This window comes from Hemitrygon akajei, chromosome 19, assembly GCF_048418815.1.
Source record: "Hemitrygon akajei chromosome 19, sHemAka1.3, whole genome shotgun sequence".
NCBI lineage: Eukaryota > Metazoa > Chordata > Chondrichthyes > Myliobatiformes > Dasyatidae > Hemitrygon > Hemitrygon akajei.
The window spans coordinates 31,939,711-31,959,455 of NC_133142.1; the positions used below are offsets into that span (position 1 = coordinate 31,939,711).

A 19,745-nucleotide genomic window follows, 5' to 3' on the forward strand; every position below is an offset into this window, starting at 1 on the left:
ACTAGAGGGCTTAAGTTATAAGGAGAGATTGGATAAGATTCTAAGATTGTTTCAGCTGCCAGGCAGCAAACTCAGTGCAAGAGGTGGCCATCCATTTCACTTCTATTTCCCATTCCCATACTGACATGTCAGTGCATGGCCTCCTCTACTTCCATGATAAGGCCACACTCAGGTTGGAGGAGTGTTATATTCTGTCTGGGTAGCCTCCAACCTGATGGCATGAAAAGCAATTTCTTGAACTTCCAGTAATTGCCCCCTCCCTTCACCATTCCCTATTCCTGTTTTCCTCTCTCACCTTTTCTCATTAGTTGCCCGTCACCTCCCTTTGGTGCTTCTCCCCCTTCCCTGTCCTCCATGGTCCTCTGTCCTCTTCTGTCAGATCCCACCTTCTCCAGCCCTTTATTTCCTCCACCAATTAACTTCCTGGCTCTTTACTTCACCCTCTCCCTATCTCCCGGATTCACCTATCACCTGCCACCTTGCACTTCTTCCTCCCTTCCCACCTCCCTATTCTGACTTCTCCCCCTTTCCTTTCCAGTCCTGATGAAGTGTCTCAGCCTGAAACATTGACTGTTTATTCCCATCCATAGATGCTGTCTGACCTGCTGAGCTCCTCCAGCACATTGTGTGTATTGCTGTATATTTCCAGTATCTGCAGTATCTCTGTGTCTGTGTTCAGCAATATATGCAAGCCAAATATTATGGATTCTTACATATCCACACAAATGGTTCAAAAGATCCAGTGACAGTTTGTATAGGCGTTTCTATTTCAGTTCCAAAGTTTCAGGTGACCATTAAGAAAAGATCATCAGACAACATATCAGCATTCATGTCTGAGATGGTTGCTATCGTTTTAGCCTTGAAACGGGTCGAAGAAGAATGCCCTGATTATGTGCTCCTGTGGTTTTGACATCTATTAAATTGTCAGTGTTTCCAATTGTAGGCCAGTCATTCCTGTTGGAGATTGGACAACATCTGCTGAGGCTGCAGGGCCCAGGCCTGTGTATATATTTCATATGGGTCTCTGCCCACGTTGGTGATGAAGGAAACAAGGTGGCAGACATTCCTGCCAAGCAATCACTTAAAATTCGGGATATAAATGTAGTGGTGCCTTTGCCTAAGGGGGAGATGAAGGCAATAATTAAAAAGTCTATCCAATCAACCTGGAAACAAAATTGGGATAAGGAAAAGCAAGGAAAGGACAGTAGTTATATAAAATTCAGGATGGTGGGAACTCAACTGGGAGATGGGTATAAAAGGAGAGAAGTTATACTTACATGTTTATGTATTGGACACAAATAATTCCCTGTTCAGAATTAATATGCATGATACTGGCATCTGTAGGGACTGCACTTGTCAAGAAATGGTGCAGCATATAATGTTTGAATGCAGGTCCTATGAGGTGCAAAGGAAACATCTAATTGCTAAATTAAGATCTTTGGGACAGACCCAGTTTAACATGGCAGGTTTGCTAGTATATCACTGCCATTGTTGCTATTTGCGGAGGAGGAGGAGGAGAAGGAAGAGTAGAATGGGTAGCTTAAGCTTGGACTCAAGAGATGTTGGTGTGAAGAAGCAGAGGCAATAAGCTAAGATCTGCTAAGCTAATTTGCATTCCTTTTTATTGCATGTTTAGAACGGTGGGAATGGCAGTCAGGGCAGTGGTGTGCTCCTCTTGCAGGATGTAAGGAGTCAGGGAGACCTTCGGTGTCCCTAATGACTATGTCTGTGAGAATCCACCTGGCTGCAACTCCTTGCTAACTGCAAGCAGTTAGGGAACTGCAGCAGGAGCTGCATGACCTTCAGATCATTTGGGAGAGTGAAGGGCCTGACGGACAAGAGCTACAGGGAGGTAGTGACCCCTAAATTGCTGGAGGCAGGTAGCATGGTGACCATCAGGAGAGGGTAGGGGAAAAGGTAGACAGTTCAGAATACCTTTGTGGCTGTTCCCCTCAATAACAAGTACACCACTTTGGATATTTTTGGAGGAACATTCCTGACACTTGTATCTGGGAGGCAACATACTACCCAGGAGTCTCTTTCACTGTCAATTCCCCTATTAAATCTTCCATCACCACCACTCTCCTCTTCTCCACCTTCCCTTCAGAGTCTCAGAGCCAAACTCTCTGCTAGAGACCTGATTGCTTCCCTTGTTAGATTGTCCCTCGCAACAGTAACCAAATCAGTATCTTTTGTAATAAAGGATAAAAATCCAAAGCAGTAGTTCAGTGAGAAGAGGTGGAGGCTAGGTTGATAAGGGGAATGGCACAGGGGCACTCTGCAATGACTGACTATTCCCTTTCCCTCTCCTGATAGTCACCCAGCTACCTGTCTCCTACAACTAAGGTATGTCTGCCTCCCTCTAGCTCCTATATATGAACTACTCATTCTCCCAAATCATCTAGCTCCAGTTCCCAAAGTAGTCTGGAAGGAGCTGCACCTCAATGCAGATGTAGCAATCAAGGAGCCTACAGGTCTCCCAGATCTCCTACATCTTTCATGAGTAGCACACCAATGACCTGGGATCCATTCTCGTGTCTCTAGCCAGGCACTAAAAGAAACAGAAACCTCAATCTAGCTTCAGCCTCTTCTCACTGAAATTTTTTGAGTGTCAGTTCCCCACTCTAACTCTGTCCCACTCCAACTATGGCTGCTCCCATTGTAGATGCTCTGCTAAAATCTCACTTCTTTTAATTGGACAAAATTTCTGCTTTCTTCCATGGTTCGTGCTCTTGCACAAGTCTCACTGATGCTACTCCAAAGTGAAAACTCCAAGATGGAAATGCTTTCCTCAGAGCAGAGGTGGGTGGCTGAATGGTGACTTTACTAAGGTCAATAAAAGGGAGTGTAGATATCCTCATATCTTTTTCCTCAGTGTAAAGGAGACTGAAACAAGAATACGCATGTGTATAGTGAAGGGGATAAAATGTAAAGGGGAGTTTTTCCACACAGAGGGTGATAGATAGATTGAACAATCTGCCCAAGGAGGTGAAGAGGTACAATTACAACTTTTAAAAGGCATTTCGACGTGTGTGGCTGGAGAAGATTTAGAGGTCATGGGTCATTCATAGGGAAATGGGATTAACATAGATAGGCATCTTGGTAAGTATGGCTGAGTTATGCAGAAGGACTCTGTTTCCTTAGTGTATAACTCCATGGATCGATGAATCTAACTGTGGCACAGGCTGAGGGGTCATTGCGATTTAATCCCTCTCCCTTAAGCATTTGAAAGGTTGGGGTTATGAAGTAAAGCCCCAGACATTTTGGAAAAGACAGAAAAAGAAATTGAGAGAAATACTGCTGTAGTTGTTGATTTTATCTAGTATTACAAAATTGTTTTAATTTAAGCCCTCATCATCTAAAATCCTAAAATTAACTGCTTCTAGTATTAACTCTGATGAAGGGTCTCAGCCTGAAACATGAATGTTTATTCATTACTACAGATGCTACCTGACCTGCAGAGATCCTCCAGCATTTTGTGTGTGCTGCTTTTAATATTGTGAAATATGTGGATGTGCTGGTTATTATTGAACAGGTACAGCATTTTATATTTTCATTTATCCAATGTGGCAAATCTACGCAATACTATAGAGGGATTGGCAGAGGAGTCATTATAATGTATATGTGATGACAAGTCAGAAACCTGAAACAGAGCACACTATATTATGTGTGACACATGGAGTCAGCGGCCTGGTGAGAACAGTCCATTGTGACAGTCACATTGATCATTTCAATATGATAATTACTCATTAACAACAATATTTAAGAAGCTCATTCTTTAACTCTTGGGACATGGGTTTTACAGTATTAACGGAGCTTGCCAGAGGAAACCAAGGTGAGAGCATCACAAGTTAGATAAGCAAATCTGGTAATTAATTCTGCATCCTCACAGCTGGCTTCTTGTGCGACTCTAAAGACCTTCCTTACAAGTTGTGTTGCGGGGTTGATTAGAAAACTCTGGAGATCTGTGCTTGTTAATTGCTCTTTGAACTTCTCAGTGGGCACATCAGCATGGTTGCACAGGATGCTCAGGAACAAGAACAGGCTGTTCCTTGTGTATTACAGCTGCTCACTAGAGCAGGAATCACCAGCAAGGGTAGAGGGCTATTCTCACCTCAGAGGAGGTACAGGCAGAAAACCAGCTTCCACAGCACATTGTGCGGATGTTTCTGATAAGCAGCTTATTGACTCAGGGATTGGCAGACACTTCAGCATTTTGGAACACGATCCTGATGCCTGCTGGAACTGCTGTCAAATATCCATTACCTTTAACTTTGTATGTGATATGAAAAGCAATCTGTCACCACTCTGTATGTACTCTGCAGTCTGAGTGGGAACATTAATGGGAAATGTTTCTATTCCATCAATGAGTGTCTATTCCACACTCAAGGTGCAAGGTTTCCAGCAGCTCCCTGTGGCTGTCCACCATTCTCAATGTATTTACAACTTCAGGCAGCCCTGCAATGAACTGTGCACATTTAACCCTTTATATTGCTTTTCCTTCAATCTTCATGTAATAATATAAAAGTTTGCATTACTCCATGTGAATTTAACATGAGATTAAGTTTCATTTGCCAACTATACACCTATTCCAGCCTGTCTACAGCATTACAATCCTCTTCATAGTTCATTCTGGCTCAAAGTTTTAAGTCATCTGCAAATTTGGAAATTATGCCCTTTACTCGAGGTCCAAAAACACTGGTGTGTGTTTTGGAAAAAGTGTGATGCTAACACCAGCTCCTGGGGAACTCTGCTGCTCCCTTCCCTCTAATCTGATTAACAAACTTTTACAATGACTGCCAATTTCTTGTTACAGATGACCCTGTGTTTGGGTAAAGTAATTCGCCAGAATTCACAAATCACTACCCAAAGATTTGAGTTATGGAATAAAATTAAATCTCACAGAATTTATGTGGGGGGAAAATGTCAACAAATAAACACAAAATTTGTTCTCCTTCAACTCACATCCCTCAATGCTTGCACAGATGACGTGATTTAACATTGTGGAAAATCACAAATGCACCATTTATTTTTGGAACACAATCCCCCTTTAGGGGGTCACCAGTACTTAGCCTATTTTCTATCTATTGTGCTGTAAGTCCAGTACTCTTTACCCTTTAGTCTTGATGACAAAATTATTTTGTGGCACTTTATTGAATGTTTTTTTGGAATTGTAATGTACAATAGCAAGAATTGCAGACATAAGCTAGAGAGGGGAAACAACGGGGAAGGAAGATGCAAGAGCCCGCACACAATTTCCTACTATGTGGCAGAGTGCACTACAGGTATCATAAATGTCTCTAAGTTCCAGCAGATCTGAAACAATCCTAACCTTATGCATTATCTGTTTTCAATTTGTACATTCTCCCGGTGAACTTATAGGTTTACCCCAGTGGTCCGTTTTCCTCCACAATCCAGATGTACAGATTGGAAGGTCTACTAGCCACTGTAATTATCATAATATATAGGTAATGTTAGTATCTGAATGGATTTTTAAGAATGTGAGTAGATTAAAGTGGAATTTCTAAACGTGTGCTCGGTGATTGACACGGTCTCAGTCAACAGAAAAGCCTGTTCTGAACTTGAGGAATTTGATCAAAGCATCTATGCTCCATGCTGTGATCAAACCAGCAAAATGTGATGATGGAAGAGCAAGTTATAATGCTGTAAAGGTGTTTAAAGGGAGGAGCTGATGAACTACAGGGGTAAGCTAGATAATAATATAGAAGAATATTCTTAAAGCTTTTAGATTTTTAAGCAGAAAGAGCGAGAGAAAAGATTGTGCATTGGACTGCTGGAATACGATGCTGGAGAAGTAGTAATGGGGAACAGGAAAATCGGAAAGCTGCTAAATCAGTACCTGGTGTCAGTCTTCACCAGCGACAAGCCAGCAACTCAAGAGAGTTGGGGTACAGAGGAGAGTGTAATGTCTATCACTAATTAGCTAAGTGAGCTATTCTACCGTCATAATCTGACAGAAAGCTCTTTATAACCAACAATGTATCACTGTAGTGACTTTAAACTTATATAATAAGGAAAAGTCACAATTTGTACAGATGAAATTCTCAAAGGTATTTGTGTGATAAAGGACTACACTCCAGTTTTAATTTTATCACTTGGTAAAACCCCCTTTTCTTTAAAGTGTTGTGTGATTTCATACGTTAATCTGAGAATAGTTTGACTACAGTTTTTAGACAGCAATTCCAAGATTGCAAAACTCCCCTGATATTGCACAAGATGTGAACCCGGATTTCATGCTTAAGTCCCAGTATGAGGCTCCATCCATGAGAACAGGCAGATATTTAGCATTAACTGTAATTGCTACCACTAGGTCCACACAGCAGACTTAACATTTCAATGCATTGCTTTCACATCTTCTCACAGTGTAAATTAGGTAGGTTACAGTTTTCATCCAAAAATATGTCTATTTTTGAAGTTAAAAAAAAGCTGTGGGTTTCTTACTCTATATTTAAACTGTTAAAAATAATTTTTGATAAATTCTTCAGCAACTAATTATTACTGAAATGTTAACCTGCAAATACATTTAGAAAACAGCAGTGACATTTTCTTATTATCACGAGTCCCTTTGCATTAAAAGGTAAATGAAACCCAGCAGAAAAAGAGATGATTGATGTAATGCCCATACAGGACATGCAATGCAAAGGTTATTAATTGCTGATAATCTTGGAATACTAAAACTGACTTAGAAGTGGGAAGACCATATGAAAGATGACAAAGGCAGAGAGCTTGAAACTGATTTTAACAGTTGTTATAATTGAAAGAAGTAAATTCCTAATCACAATTAATTAGTACTAGTCTCCTCTATCCATGTTGTTCTTGCCCCAAACCTCAAGCATATGCTAAAAACGGTCATACATTGTTATTCACTTGTACACTGCAGGTAAGTGAATGATGTCAGTCTTTTTGATTGGAGGTGCATTATCAGTTAGTTAGTTCCTTCCCTATCACCCAGATATTCAAGCAGGCTTTCAGCAAGTATCTTTTGTGTTTAGTTTTTGAATCACAGCTGAAACAATTGCCCCAGGCTAAAAGAAAAATACAGTGGGTACGAGAAATCTGAAATAAAATAGGAAATGCTGGTGTGCCCTAAGGAGAGAAACATCTGAAATTTCAGGTTAGATTCTGAAGGTCAGCATCAGCCTGAGTTCTTCACTCTGTTCCCCTTTTCATTGATGTTGTTTACCATTTTCAGCATTTTCTGTTTGTATTTATCACTGAAATATTACTTAGAACACCATCCTCATACACAGCTAATGAGGACAGTTTAGTGCAACAGTAGGGCAAACATGAAGTGGAACATCCTGGCATGCAGAAGGCATGTTAGAAAGCACCAGAGTATTGCTTCAACATCTTATCACTTGATTATCTAAGGTAGAGCTAGGTGCACATGAATATTAATTTTGTTGACAGCTATTGACTCTATATCACTAAGTTATTTAGTGAAGCATGAAAGGCTACATTAATTTGCTGCTACCTCAGGCATATGTCCACGCCTGAATGAAATACACACAATAAATGAATGCATAAGGTGTATAGATGGACCAGTATTAGATTTTTTGATTCCATATTAATCAAAGTAGCCAACACTGTCATTTTTCAGGAAATATCCTTTCAGACTATAGTTCTGCAACATGTCAAAACCTGAGTACAAGACACACATCAACAAAACCATAATTTATGCATCGCAGAGGGACTAAGTCCACAAATCTTACATTGTATGTTGCTATTTAGCATTAAGCATTTTTTAAAAGAATGCTCAAGTTTATTTTAGTTCAGCCTCTTAAAATATTCAATTAATCTGTGAAATTTTTAATGAGATATGTTACCATTTAAAGAAAATGATAACATAGCACATTTAAAGAAACAACCAAATTTTCTGACCTCAAAGTCAGGTTGATAAGGGAATAAGAAACACAATTAAATGTTTACCATGAGCCTCCTAGCACTTGATGGCGGCAAAGCACTGTGTTCCATGCTCAGTTTTAAACTCTAATTGATAGCACCTGAGTTTTATCACAAAGCTTGAATTTACACTTTATGCCATTATCATGGTGAGGCCCTACATTGGTCAGGGTCATCCTTAGATGTTGTGTCCTTGATATCTGTGTGATACACAAGCCAGAGCAGTATGATATGGAGAGCAAGCTGTTGTCCATATAGCAGGCTTCCCCTCTGCACACAGCTGCTGAACTCAAAGGAACAGCTGAAACCGATACAGTTTGACACCAGTGGCGTCGCAGGAGTTGCCAGTCAGCGTTGGACTCAACGTAGGACTGCCTTAGAGACTCCAGCTCCGGATTTCTCCTTGGAGTTTACTTTCGAAGCTTTCCCCATGAGTGGGTATAGCCACAAGGCAGTGGAGGTTTGAGATCAGAGTTTTCCTCCTTAGCTGAGCCGCCAATGACAGCTGATGAGCTTGATCTGCCCAAACATTTATCGTCATATTTTCAATCTTAGATCTAATAAAGGCCAGGACTGCGAAATGATATTGGCAACTCGGCCTTGTAAAAACAAGAAAGCCTGCTAAAATAACACTGTCACGACGGCATCCCGATGACTCTACTCAGAGTTACTTCTTCATTTTGCTTATTGGAGAACAATAGTGTCAGAAAATTCCATTTATTGGGACTGACTTTCTAGAATTCAGCAAAAAAAATGCTAAGTACTTTCTAATGAGCTTTCCCATTGCCTTCCATATAATCTAATGTAATTATCTGAGCCAGAGAGTTGGGGGGGGGGGGGGTTGGGGAGGGGTTTCAGAGGGAGAAAAAGTCAAGTTGAAAGAACATCGGATCCAATACCACAACATCACATTTTAATACAAAATCATTGTTAAAGATGTCCAACTATTTTGGTCAAATGAAGTTAAATTGAAAGTTTTAAGAAAATGAGTTCTGCTTTAAACAGATTTCTCCCTGACTTGCAGTGTGGCTATTATTGAGTTCAACTCACATCTTTAATTATGGATGCCATGGCTATGATAGGAATGTGTGAATAATTAGATTATTAAAATCAGTTGTTTAAATAAAAAAGAAATAATTCTGATTGCCTTTCATAAAAAATGTGAAATTTTCTGATTCCTGTTAAATAACTGAAACTCAGCAACAGTTGCAGAGAAATAATTTTATACTTTTTGGAATTATCAGCACTGATACATTTTTCTCATGACCTAATTGCTGGCTTTTAACACTGCTGCTCAACCCAGCAACAGCATTACAAAGTTACGCTAGGTGGTGTGAGAGGCCAGTTAAGATTCACTCTGATTCTCCTATTTTACATCAAACCAAAGCAGGAATAATTAATTGAGTCATATAAACAGATCATTACTGATTCACTACCTAAAGTAAAGATTTCTGCTCAATCTTCAGATTCAATTGATTGCCCAAAAAATCTGCCTTGACTGCATTCGATAATTAAATAACCAGAGCTCTGTAGGGTACAGTATTCTAAGTATTCAAAACTTCTTGGTCTGAAATGGGATTATAAACTCTCCCAAAACACCCTCTGCATTTGTCGATTTACCAACCGGTTACTGAATGGATGCTGTGACGGTCTCTACCTGAGAAATCTGTAACAGTAAATTTCTTCACTTTGTGCATTTAAACGCCAATGCAAAGAATACAAAGATTTGTTACGGTGAGCTGAAAGCTAGTTAGAGATTACATACATTATGATAACTTGAAAATCTTACATTTATACAGGTATCTAATTAGACAAAATAAAACGCTGGATAAAAAAAAAAACAGCATCTTTAAGTTGTACACGACAGAAATGGCCTTTCAGCCCGCTGTATCCATGCCAACCTTCTGGCCCATTTACATTGATCTCATCTGTCCCTAGTAAAGCTGTACACTTCTATACACAACGGTCACTTCAAGTTTTGTCTTCTGCACACCACTTCGTAACACACGGTTATCTGAGTGTTAGCTTGAACCTGTCCAGTCACTCTCCTCCGACTTCTCTCATTAACGAAACATTTTCGTCCACATAGAAGTGGCTCACTGAATACTTTTGGTTTTTGCACCATTTATTATAAATTCTTAAGTACATGAAAATCCCAGGAGATTAACAGTTTCTGAGATACTCAAACCAGCCTGTCTGGGACCAACAATCATTCCATGGTCAAAGTCACTTAGATCACATTTCTTCCCCATTGTGATGTTCGGACTGAAAACAACTGAGCCTCTTAACTATGTCTATATGTTTTTATGCATTGAGTTGCTGCACATATAATTGGCTGGTTAGATATCTGCACTAAGGTACATGTGTACCTAATGAAGTGGCCACTGAATGTATGCCTTGCATATTTAAGAGTCTGTCTAAATGCCTCTTAAAGGTGGTAATGGTATCTGATTCTACAATCTCTGGCAGTGTGTTCCAGATATCAACTACTCTGAGTAAAAACTTAATGCTCAGACCCCCATTAGAATTTCTTCCACCCATCATAAATCATTAATCGGTCTTTTTTGATAGTCTTACCATGGGAAAAAGATTTTGACTGTCTACCTTGTCAATGCCTCTCATAATCTTATATAACTGTATCAGGTCATGCGTTAGTCTCCTTCGTTCCAGTGGAAACAAGCCCAGCTTATCTAGCATCTACCCATACTTAACATCCTCTAATCCCAGCAACGTCGTAGTGAATCTCCTCTGTGCTCCCTCTGATGCAATCACATTCTTCTCAAGTGTGGCAAACAGAAATGCACAACACTTCAAGCATGGTTACAAAAAAATGTTTTGTAACATAATATTCTAAATTCTATATTCTATGCCTTGCCCTCTTCATGTTCTATTAAACTATGCTGCCACTTTTTTCGAGCTTTTGACGTCTCTGTTTGTCAACGTTCCTTACTGCCCTATCATTTACCGTACATACTTATACCTATTTGACTGCTCAAAACATATCACAATGCACTGTTGGGATTAAATTCTATTTGCCAACCCTCTGCCCAATGTTCTAACAGATATTGCACTGTAACCTTAAGGCAACTATTCATACTATGCAAAACACCACCATTTTTCAAGTCACCCACAAACTTACTAATCATTCCTCCGACTTTCATATCCAAGTCTTTAATATCCATCACAAACTGTAAAGGTCGCAGGACTGATCAATGTGTTGCGCCATTAGTCACAGACTTCCAGTCAGGGGGAAAAAATAAAACAAATCTTTCTACTACTATCCTCCACTTTTTATCACAAACTAAATTTGAATCCAATAAGCAGCTGGTCTCGGATTCCCATAATCCTTAACCTTCTTGAGCTGCCTACCATGCAGACCTTGACAAGAACTTCAGTAAGACTCATATAGATACTGAAGTTCATATAGATTGCATCTATTGTCCTGCTTTCAACAATCTCCTTTAAAAAACTCAATCAAATCAGTAATAAATTATAAATTCCCTCAAATTGTCTTGCTGTCACTGCTTTCGCAAATCCGACAGCCGAGGGGCGCTTCTTCACCTCTGCCATCAAATTCCTGAATGGACATTGAACGCATGAACACTAACTCACTACGTTCCTTTCCTCTTATTGCACTACTTATTTAATTTAACATTTTATATACATTTCCTACTGTAAGTCCCAGTTTTTATAATTATTTCAATGCACTGCTGCACAAAACAAGCTTTATGACATATACCAGTGACATTAAACCCGATTCTGATCATAAATACTGTCCCTTAGAATTTTTTTGCAATAATTTTCCTACCATGGATGTAAGGCTCACCAGCTTATAGTTAACTAGTTTATCCCTGATAAACTATCCTGATATAAGATGGGGTGACCAAAGGATTGGCCAAGCAGGTATTTTCTTCCAGTTTTTAATAAATTATTAACTTTTCTGACATATAATGTACGTGGGAGAAACTTGAGAAAAAAATACAAATAGTAAGAGAACATTTACATGCCCACGTTTTCTTTTGGCAATTTAGAGTAATATCCATTACTTACCTTCAAGTCTCACAACAAGTGGTACTTTCAGTTTAAGTTCACGACATGCCTTTGTTATGCCATTTGCTATGATTGCACAATTAACTATTCCACCAAAAATATTGACAAGGATTGCTTCAACCTAGAAGAGCAAAAAAGTTATAAGAAAAACATGTTTAGTGCTATTTTTATTTTGCTCCATGAATATTTGATTTTCTTTTATATTATGCAAATTTGTGTATTGGCTTATTATAAATGCATATCCCAACAGCTTATAATATTTAATAATCACTTATTTTAAAAATGCAAAATTGCTACCTACCTGCATCACTAATCTTTGTAAATCTTATATCCTTTTATCCCATTGGCCAATTACTCAATAGCAACTAATCAAATTTTAAAACCATAAAATGCAGAGTTCCCAAATACTTATTTGCAATTATGCATATTTTTTCACATTGCAATTATATTCAAATCAGTGTACTTTGTGATCTGCTGATCAGCTGCTTCTGATGTGTTTTTTTTCCTGAGATTACTGCCTAAAATGACCAAGATGCCATGTTGAAACTTGGTGTCCTCCACCCTCAGTCACTTGAAATCAGGGTACCTGCTGGTCATCTAAGCAAGCAATCCACATATATTCATAACTCTGTCCTCATGTTTCAATCATATAAATAACTAAATAAGGTAACCAGTTTGATCCACGACTCTTTAATTGGATCCCAGATAGCTAATAAACAAAGGCAGTTGGGATATTCACATATATTTCTCTGTTTAATACTTCCATTCACATGGACACCTTTTTGTGGGTGAGATTGAGAACTGAGTCAAACAAGAACCAAAGTTTGAACCTGGATCTCATTCTGCTCTTCACTGATCATTTAGATTTGAAGCATCAGACACAGTATTAACCACACAAGTCACCTCATTCTTTAAAAGTGGAATCTGACTGATGGCACTTTGAATGCTGCTGTTTATTTTTTTTAAAGAGGTACAGCATGATCATAGGCCCTCCTGGTTCAATAAACCTGCACTTCCCAATTACACCCACTTGACCAATTAACCTATTAACTTTGGAAAGTAGGAGGAAGCCAAAGCTCCATGTGCTACTGGGTGAACATACAAATTCCATACAGACAGGGGTCGCAGGTGCTGGAATCGTGTTACACTAATAGATACACCACTGTGCACATTAAAGTTAGAAGGACTTGGCATAATGAATCTCCTTGGTGATCTGGATTTTTCTCTAATACGTCTGCAGTTACATTCTCCGAGGTTACCAAGAGCTGCATCAATATACTGAGTTTCTAAGTAATCTCAATTCATAATGGGTAAAATAAACAGAATAATACATCATTTGACATGAAAATTGGAAGTGACTGCCCATGCACTATTTTCAATATCGGTAATATGAACATTCTGGCCTTTTAATTTTTAATTTTCTGTGAATTCTGGCCTTTAGTTGGGTAACATCAGAATATAGTGTAATTATAAAAGAATTTTTATTCAATGTTTATGATACTGTAAACAATGGGGAGTGATAGTCACCAAGAAAAAGAACAGATCGTTTGGCAGCAAGTAATGGATACAGGTGTGGCCAGTGCATGGAAACACAGACTCAAACTGAACTGAGCTGGCTGCTTCTGCCGGACATACTTTTGGTGCCTACATTCATAAAAGTACTTTTTCATAAAAATGGACAGGAGAGAAGATCTTAGCTTCTTTTAGAAATGTGCGATAGTTCCTGAATGATGAAGCAGCACTTACAAATCAGCCATTGTTTATGATCTATGGAAAAAATGGACCAAACTGTATTTAAACCATTTTTGTCTGCCAACAAAGGTTAATCTTACATGTGGCCTCTGGAGAAACTTTCCCTTTCAGTTTTTTTGGGTAGATACTTATATTTCTCATTCAGTTTAAATATGTGATAAAATAGCTGCTTCAGTCACTAACTCTTTAGTGTTCCATCAGTAAATGCGAAAATGTTCCACATAAAAGTTCACAATCTCAGCTCACAAAAAAAATGAAGAGCCTGATTTGAATTGTAAATTGGAATTACTAATGTCTTTATAATGCCCCAATGATAAATAAGAACCAGAAATCTATAGAAGTGTAGTATTCATATACTCTTTTGGTATTGTTGTTCAGTAAGACAAGTGATAGGTATAGATCTATTAAATATATAGCCTTTATTGAAGTTATCCAATACTTAACTAACAGCAATGCAGAAATGACTGTGTGCCAGAAAAATACCAGATAATAAGCAATTTTCATGAGGTACTGTACGTACACAATCAACAGGGAATTAAGCTTTTTAATTTGCACACTTAAGGAATTAATCGATCTTTTGTTTGTGGATATCTTAAAAATATAAACTGTTGAGTCTTTGAAACACACTATCTATTAAAAGATATTACACTTACTGTTTTCTCAAAAACAATAATTCGTTATCAAGCTAGCAAACTTGTCAGAAGTAGAACAGTAAGTCAGATCATCCTGACATATATTTAGTCAAGAAGACAGAATGCACATTCTTGCATTGACACTCTGCTTTGTTTGACCTGTAAGCTAGTAGGTCTCATCAGCAAGCAGACTACACTGAAGGCAGTAATGACTGTCATTGTTAAATAAAAGGAAGATTATTCTTTAGCTGCAAAAGAAGGAAATGCAAACAGAAGTATGTTGCCTATAAGAAATTTAAATAGATTTATACGTTTTACTAATTCTTGCAGTACAACCTGTTATTTCACAGTGCATTTGTAGATGTCGTCCATTCAAAGTTCCGTCTTAACTCAGTAATGTAAGAGTTTGAGAAAATCCTTGCTTTAGAGAAAAACATCTACTTTAGCTGGCATTCATGCTACTTAATTAACTGGTTGGGATAATAATGAGGTTCTATAATATCGCTACCTTTTGAATAAGAATTCTTTATTAAGATAAAAGATAAAGATGAGCTTTATTTGTCATATACATTGAAACATAATGAAATGCATCGTTTGCTTAGTGGATGTGCTAGAGGTAACCTTTAAGTATTGCCGTGCTTCCAACGCCAACATGGCATAGCCACAATCTACTAATTCGTACTCCTATGTCTTTGGAATGTGGGAAGAAACTGGAGCAGCCAGAGGAAATCTACGTGCTTATGGGAGAACATACAAATTCCTTAAGACACTGGCAAGAATTGAACCCCAATATTACATTACTGCTATCAGTGATAGTGTTACCTTAATTGCAATACTACCGTACCACTATATGATACATTCTTACTTAATATTCAATAAGTCAGCAAAAGCATCTGAGGGCTCTGTTGCTATAGCAAACATTCACTGAGTTTATGAGCTCAATCCCAAATTGAAAGTTATCATTCTTGATTCTGCTTATAGTATGTATTGTGTAGGCTAGAGAAGTTCAGTCAAAGAGAGCGGCTTAGAGATTTTAAAAACATTAAAATAGCATTCTAGGTCACCAAATGGCATTGTGAAAGTTCAAGAATCCCAGCTCTGGGGTTAATAGAACAGTGCAATTGGGGTTCCATGTGTACTGCCGTGGTTTCAATTTCTCTGGACAGTCCCAAATGATCACAGATGTTGACATCTAGCTCACGAGATGTAATCTATTAAAAGATACAAACCACATTGCAAGCAACTACTGAGGAATGGTAATATATTACTGTTCTTTCTTTTTTGCTGGGGCTAAGTTTTAGAATATTCAACTGAACAGAACATAGAGAGTATCCTCACTGATGGCACTGATGGACTACTGTGATTCAGGAAAAATGCTCACCACAATCATCTTTTCAAAGAAAATAAGGATGAGCAAGAATGAATATCATTACCAGCTTTGCTAAGATCTTGAACAAAGAACTTAAACAACTGAATGAACAAATGGAGATCATGAATACAAGAGATTCTATAGACGTTGGAAATCTTGAGCAATATACTCAAAGTGTTGCAGAAACTCTCAGCAAGTCAGGCAGCATTCATGGAGGGGATTTTTTTTTTAAATCGACATTTTGGGCCAAGGCTCTTCATCAGGACTGGAAAGATGAGGATAGAAGCCAGAATATGAAGGTGGGAGGATGGGAAGGAGTACAAGCTAGCAAGTGATAGGTGAAACCTGTAGAGGAGGAAGAGGGTTGAAGAAAGAAGCTGGGAGGTAACAGATGGAAGAGAAAGGCTGAAGAAGGAGAAATCAGATACGAATTGACAGTGGACTATGGAAGTAAGGAAAGCAGGAGGGTTACTAGAAAGAAGTGATTAGCAGGTAATGAGAAGAGAAGGGCTGAGAGTAAAACAAATGAGAAATGGAAAAAGAAAGAAGGGGAAGGGGTGAGAAATACCATAAGTGAGAGAAATCCATGATCGTGCCATCGGATTGGATGCTACCAAAACGGAATATGAGGTGATGCTCCTCCAACCTGAGTGCAGCCTCATCATGACAGTAGAGGAGGCCATGGACCAACACGTCAGAATGGGAATGTGGTCAAACTGAAATAGATGGTCACTGGGAAATCCCACCTTTTGTGGCAGACAGAGCAGAGGTGCTCGACGAAGTAGTCTCCCAGTCTATGGTGAGTCTCACCAATGTAACGGAGGCTGTACTGGGAGCACCGGATACAGTAGGTGACCTCGACAGACTTGTAGATGTAGTGTCGCACCACCTGGAAGGACTGTTTGGGACTATGAATGAACAGACCTAGCAATAACGGGAGAAGACAGACAGTGCTCTAGGTGTTCAGAGGTTGGTGAAGAATAAAGCTGAAGGAAGCATTTTCTTTATGCAAAGGGCTTATGGAAATGATCTGCTCTCAAAGTTTATCCATCCTTGAGTATGGAAACCAAAACAGTACTGAGAACACCCTAAAAAGCTGCATCAAAACTCTGATGCTTTTATTGCAAGGGATTTGGAGCACAAAAGCCAATATTTCATATAAGCTGGATTTGGTTGCATGCCCTTTGTGCTTCATGCAGTTCAACATCCAGATCCCTCTCAATCACATCATTATCTCGTCTCACTCCATTTAAATAGTAATTTGCCTTTTCATTCATTCTTTCTTTCTGTTATGGATACGTTGATTCAAGGAAAGTAATCTTCACAGAATGAATTCACTACTGAAAATCAGTCCACTATCTTAGCAAATTCCCCTGCGGAATTTAATGCCTTTTGACCCTTCTGTTCACTGTAACACAGGCTAATCATTATAAATTATTATTGTCATATTTTATTTCAGGCAAGATCACTTTATATAAGAATAGTTAGCATTCTCAATCAAATACAGAATTATAGATCCTTATTTGGACACAAATGTGAAACAATTAAAATACTTTTTAATGACCCCAAACTAGAAGTACAAGAAAGTTTTAATACACCATTGCAGTTACATTTCCACCAGGATTCTGAAAACTTCTGAAAATATTACTTAAGGCATATACTGGTAAATTATCACAAAATCTACTGCCATTGAGGTCAAACTGGTTACAGAATGCCAGAAATACTCAGGTCAGACAGTTTCTGTGATGAGAGAGACAGAATTATCATTTCTGATAGATGAACTAATGGGGGATTAGTTTATCCGGCAGATTAACATAATTTATCCCCTAACACCAGGAATCAGTCATGTCGCCCTCAGTACAAACCACTGTCTCAAAATGAGCAGAATTAAATGGGTTAGAAATGTAGATAAATAAGGTTTTGTGTCCTTTGGAATTTTAAACTGCAAGGCAATTGATGGAACATATAATTTGAGAAAAGTAATTTGAAACAAAATGGAATTATGAAAACTGATGTGGAATAAATCCATTTTAAACAATTGTTGGTGGTTTTTCAAGACCACATTCTAGTCACGTAACCTAATTTACATAGTAAAGTAGAAGAACAGAAGGGGACAGAAATAAATGTTTGAGATTACCATAATGAAGTAATAAACAATATTTAATTGCACTGCAGTGTACCAAAATTTAAACAGAAATGAAGATAACCAAAGGATTTAGTTTTGTTTTCTAAATATTTTTGGTGGTTTTGACTACGTAACTACAAATATCCATCACCTTTATCAGTGACCATAACTGCAAGGTGTAAGAAATAAATCATTGCCGGAAAATTTGAAATTCTCAAATATTGTCTGTAAAATCTTGGACAATTGAATTTCATAAATAATGTTGTTATAAAAACATACAGACAATAAATGACATTTCCATTAATGTACATTTTGGTCATAAAGGTACATACAATCATTAAAACAAGTAAATTCATCTTGTCTAATTAACCTGCGATTCACCCTGTGAATTTATAGATTTTATTCCCATGTTTAACTGGGCATGAGCTGGAAAGGACAGATTAATCTTATTTTTACAAGAATGTCATGTGATGCACACCCAAGTTAGTTGGGGTGAGATCTCACCAGTTGACAGGGCCATTTAGGGTCAGGGCTGGTCATTTAGAGTGAGGAAGGTTCTGCTTTCGGAAAGGCCTTATCATTGTGCTAGGAGGGGATAACAGATTGAAAGTCTCCATATTTTGTGCTTAAACACACATTGTACTTTTCAGATACAGTACAAACCTGAAGCTCAAAGGTGCAACTGTATTAATAAACCATTAGGCCATAAGACATAGGAACAGAATTAGGCCATCTTGCCCATTGAGTCTTCTCAACTGTCGGAATCAGGTTTATTATTACTGACATATGTTGTAAAATTTGTTGTTTTGTGGCAGCGTTACAGTGCAATAAATAAAAACAATACTATAAGTTGCAATAAGAAATATAAAAAATTTAGTGCAATAAGCAAAAAATGAGGTAATGTTCGTGGACCATTCAGAAATCTGATAGCGGAGAGGAAGAAGCTGTTTCTCGAATGCCAAGTGTGTGTCTTATAACTCCTTCCTGATGGTAGTAATGAGAAGAAGGCATGTCCTGGATGGTGTAGGTCCTTAGGATGCTGCTTTCTTGAGCCATCGCCTATTGAAAATGTCCTCGATTGTGAGTCCACAATGGAATTGGCTGAGTTTACCACCCTCAACAGATTTTTCTAATTCTGTACATTGGCTCATTTATTCTCCCTCTCAACCTCATTCTGCTACCTTCTCCCTGTAACCTAAAATCTGAAATCTATAGAATGGTAATTTGACAGGATGAATTTTTTTAAATTTAGGACAATAAGTTATTATTTTATATAACTGAGAAAGAGCATTAGATAATAAATATATTCTTATGTGACTTTAAACTAAGCCATACAGAAATGGGGGGTATAGAAGATTGCCAAGATTACTTGGCCCAAGTTAACCTCCAGCTTCTGGAGTTGTTTCAAGGGCACTGACTGGCTGAACAGAAACTCTGAGTTTTGTTTGATTGGGAGCCATGAGCTTTCACTTAGTTGCAAAGTTACAAGTTGGTAGTCTTCATCTGGCTTTTAGGAGGATTCTCAGGATCAGTATTAAAATAATTTAATGTAATTACTGCTTAGTTACATTACTATATTGTTATTTTACTATAGATGAAGTAGCATTTCTTTATTAAATACACTTAATTATCTAAATATAATGCAATAATATAAAATTTTACTAGGGACCGTTTAATCAAGTAACATGACTAGAAGAAGCAATTTATAAACTTTTGGTACCCTTAATTATGCAGATACAGGAAATAATTGACATGGGGTCTACCACTAATGAGTTGGGCTCTTCAGATCCAGCTGTACTTTGAGCAGTGACCAGTATCTGCAAAAGTGGAATTCAGCAGGCTGTTTAACAGTGAAAGTTGAAAGATGCAATATGAGTATGTCAAAAGAACACTG

The 19,745-nt window shown here is 38.1% G+C and overlaps 1 protein-coding gene across 1 annotated transcript in view; it reads right to left on the minus strand.

Moving 5' to 3' along the window:
* suclg2 (succinate-CoA ligase GDP-forming subunit beta) overlaps nucleotides 1-19,745 on the minus strand; it is a 405,461-nt gene that overhangs the window by 17,603 nt on the left and 368,113 nt on the right. The window contains exon 10 of the mRNA XM_073072346.1: nucleotides 11,974-12,094. Coding sequence (XP_072928447.1) covers nucleotides 11,974-12,094 — 121 coding nt within the window. The remainder of the gene's footprint in view (nucleotides 1-11,973; nucleotides 12,095-19,745) is intronic.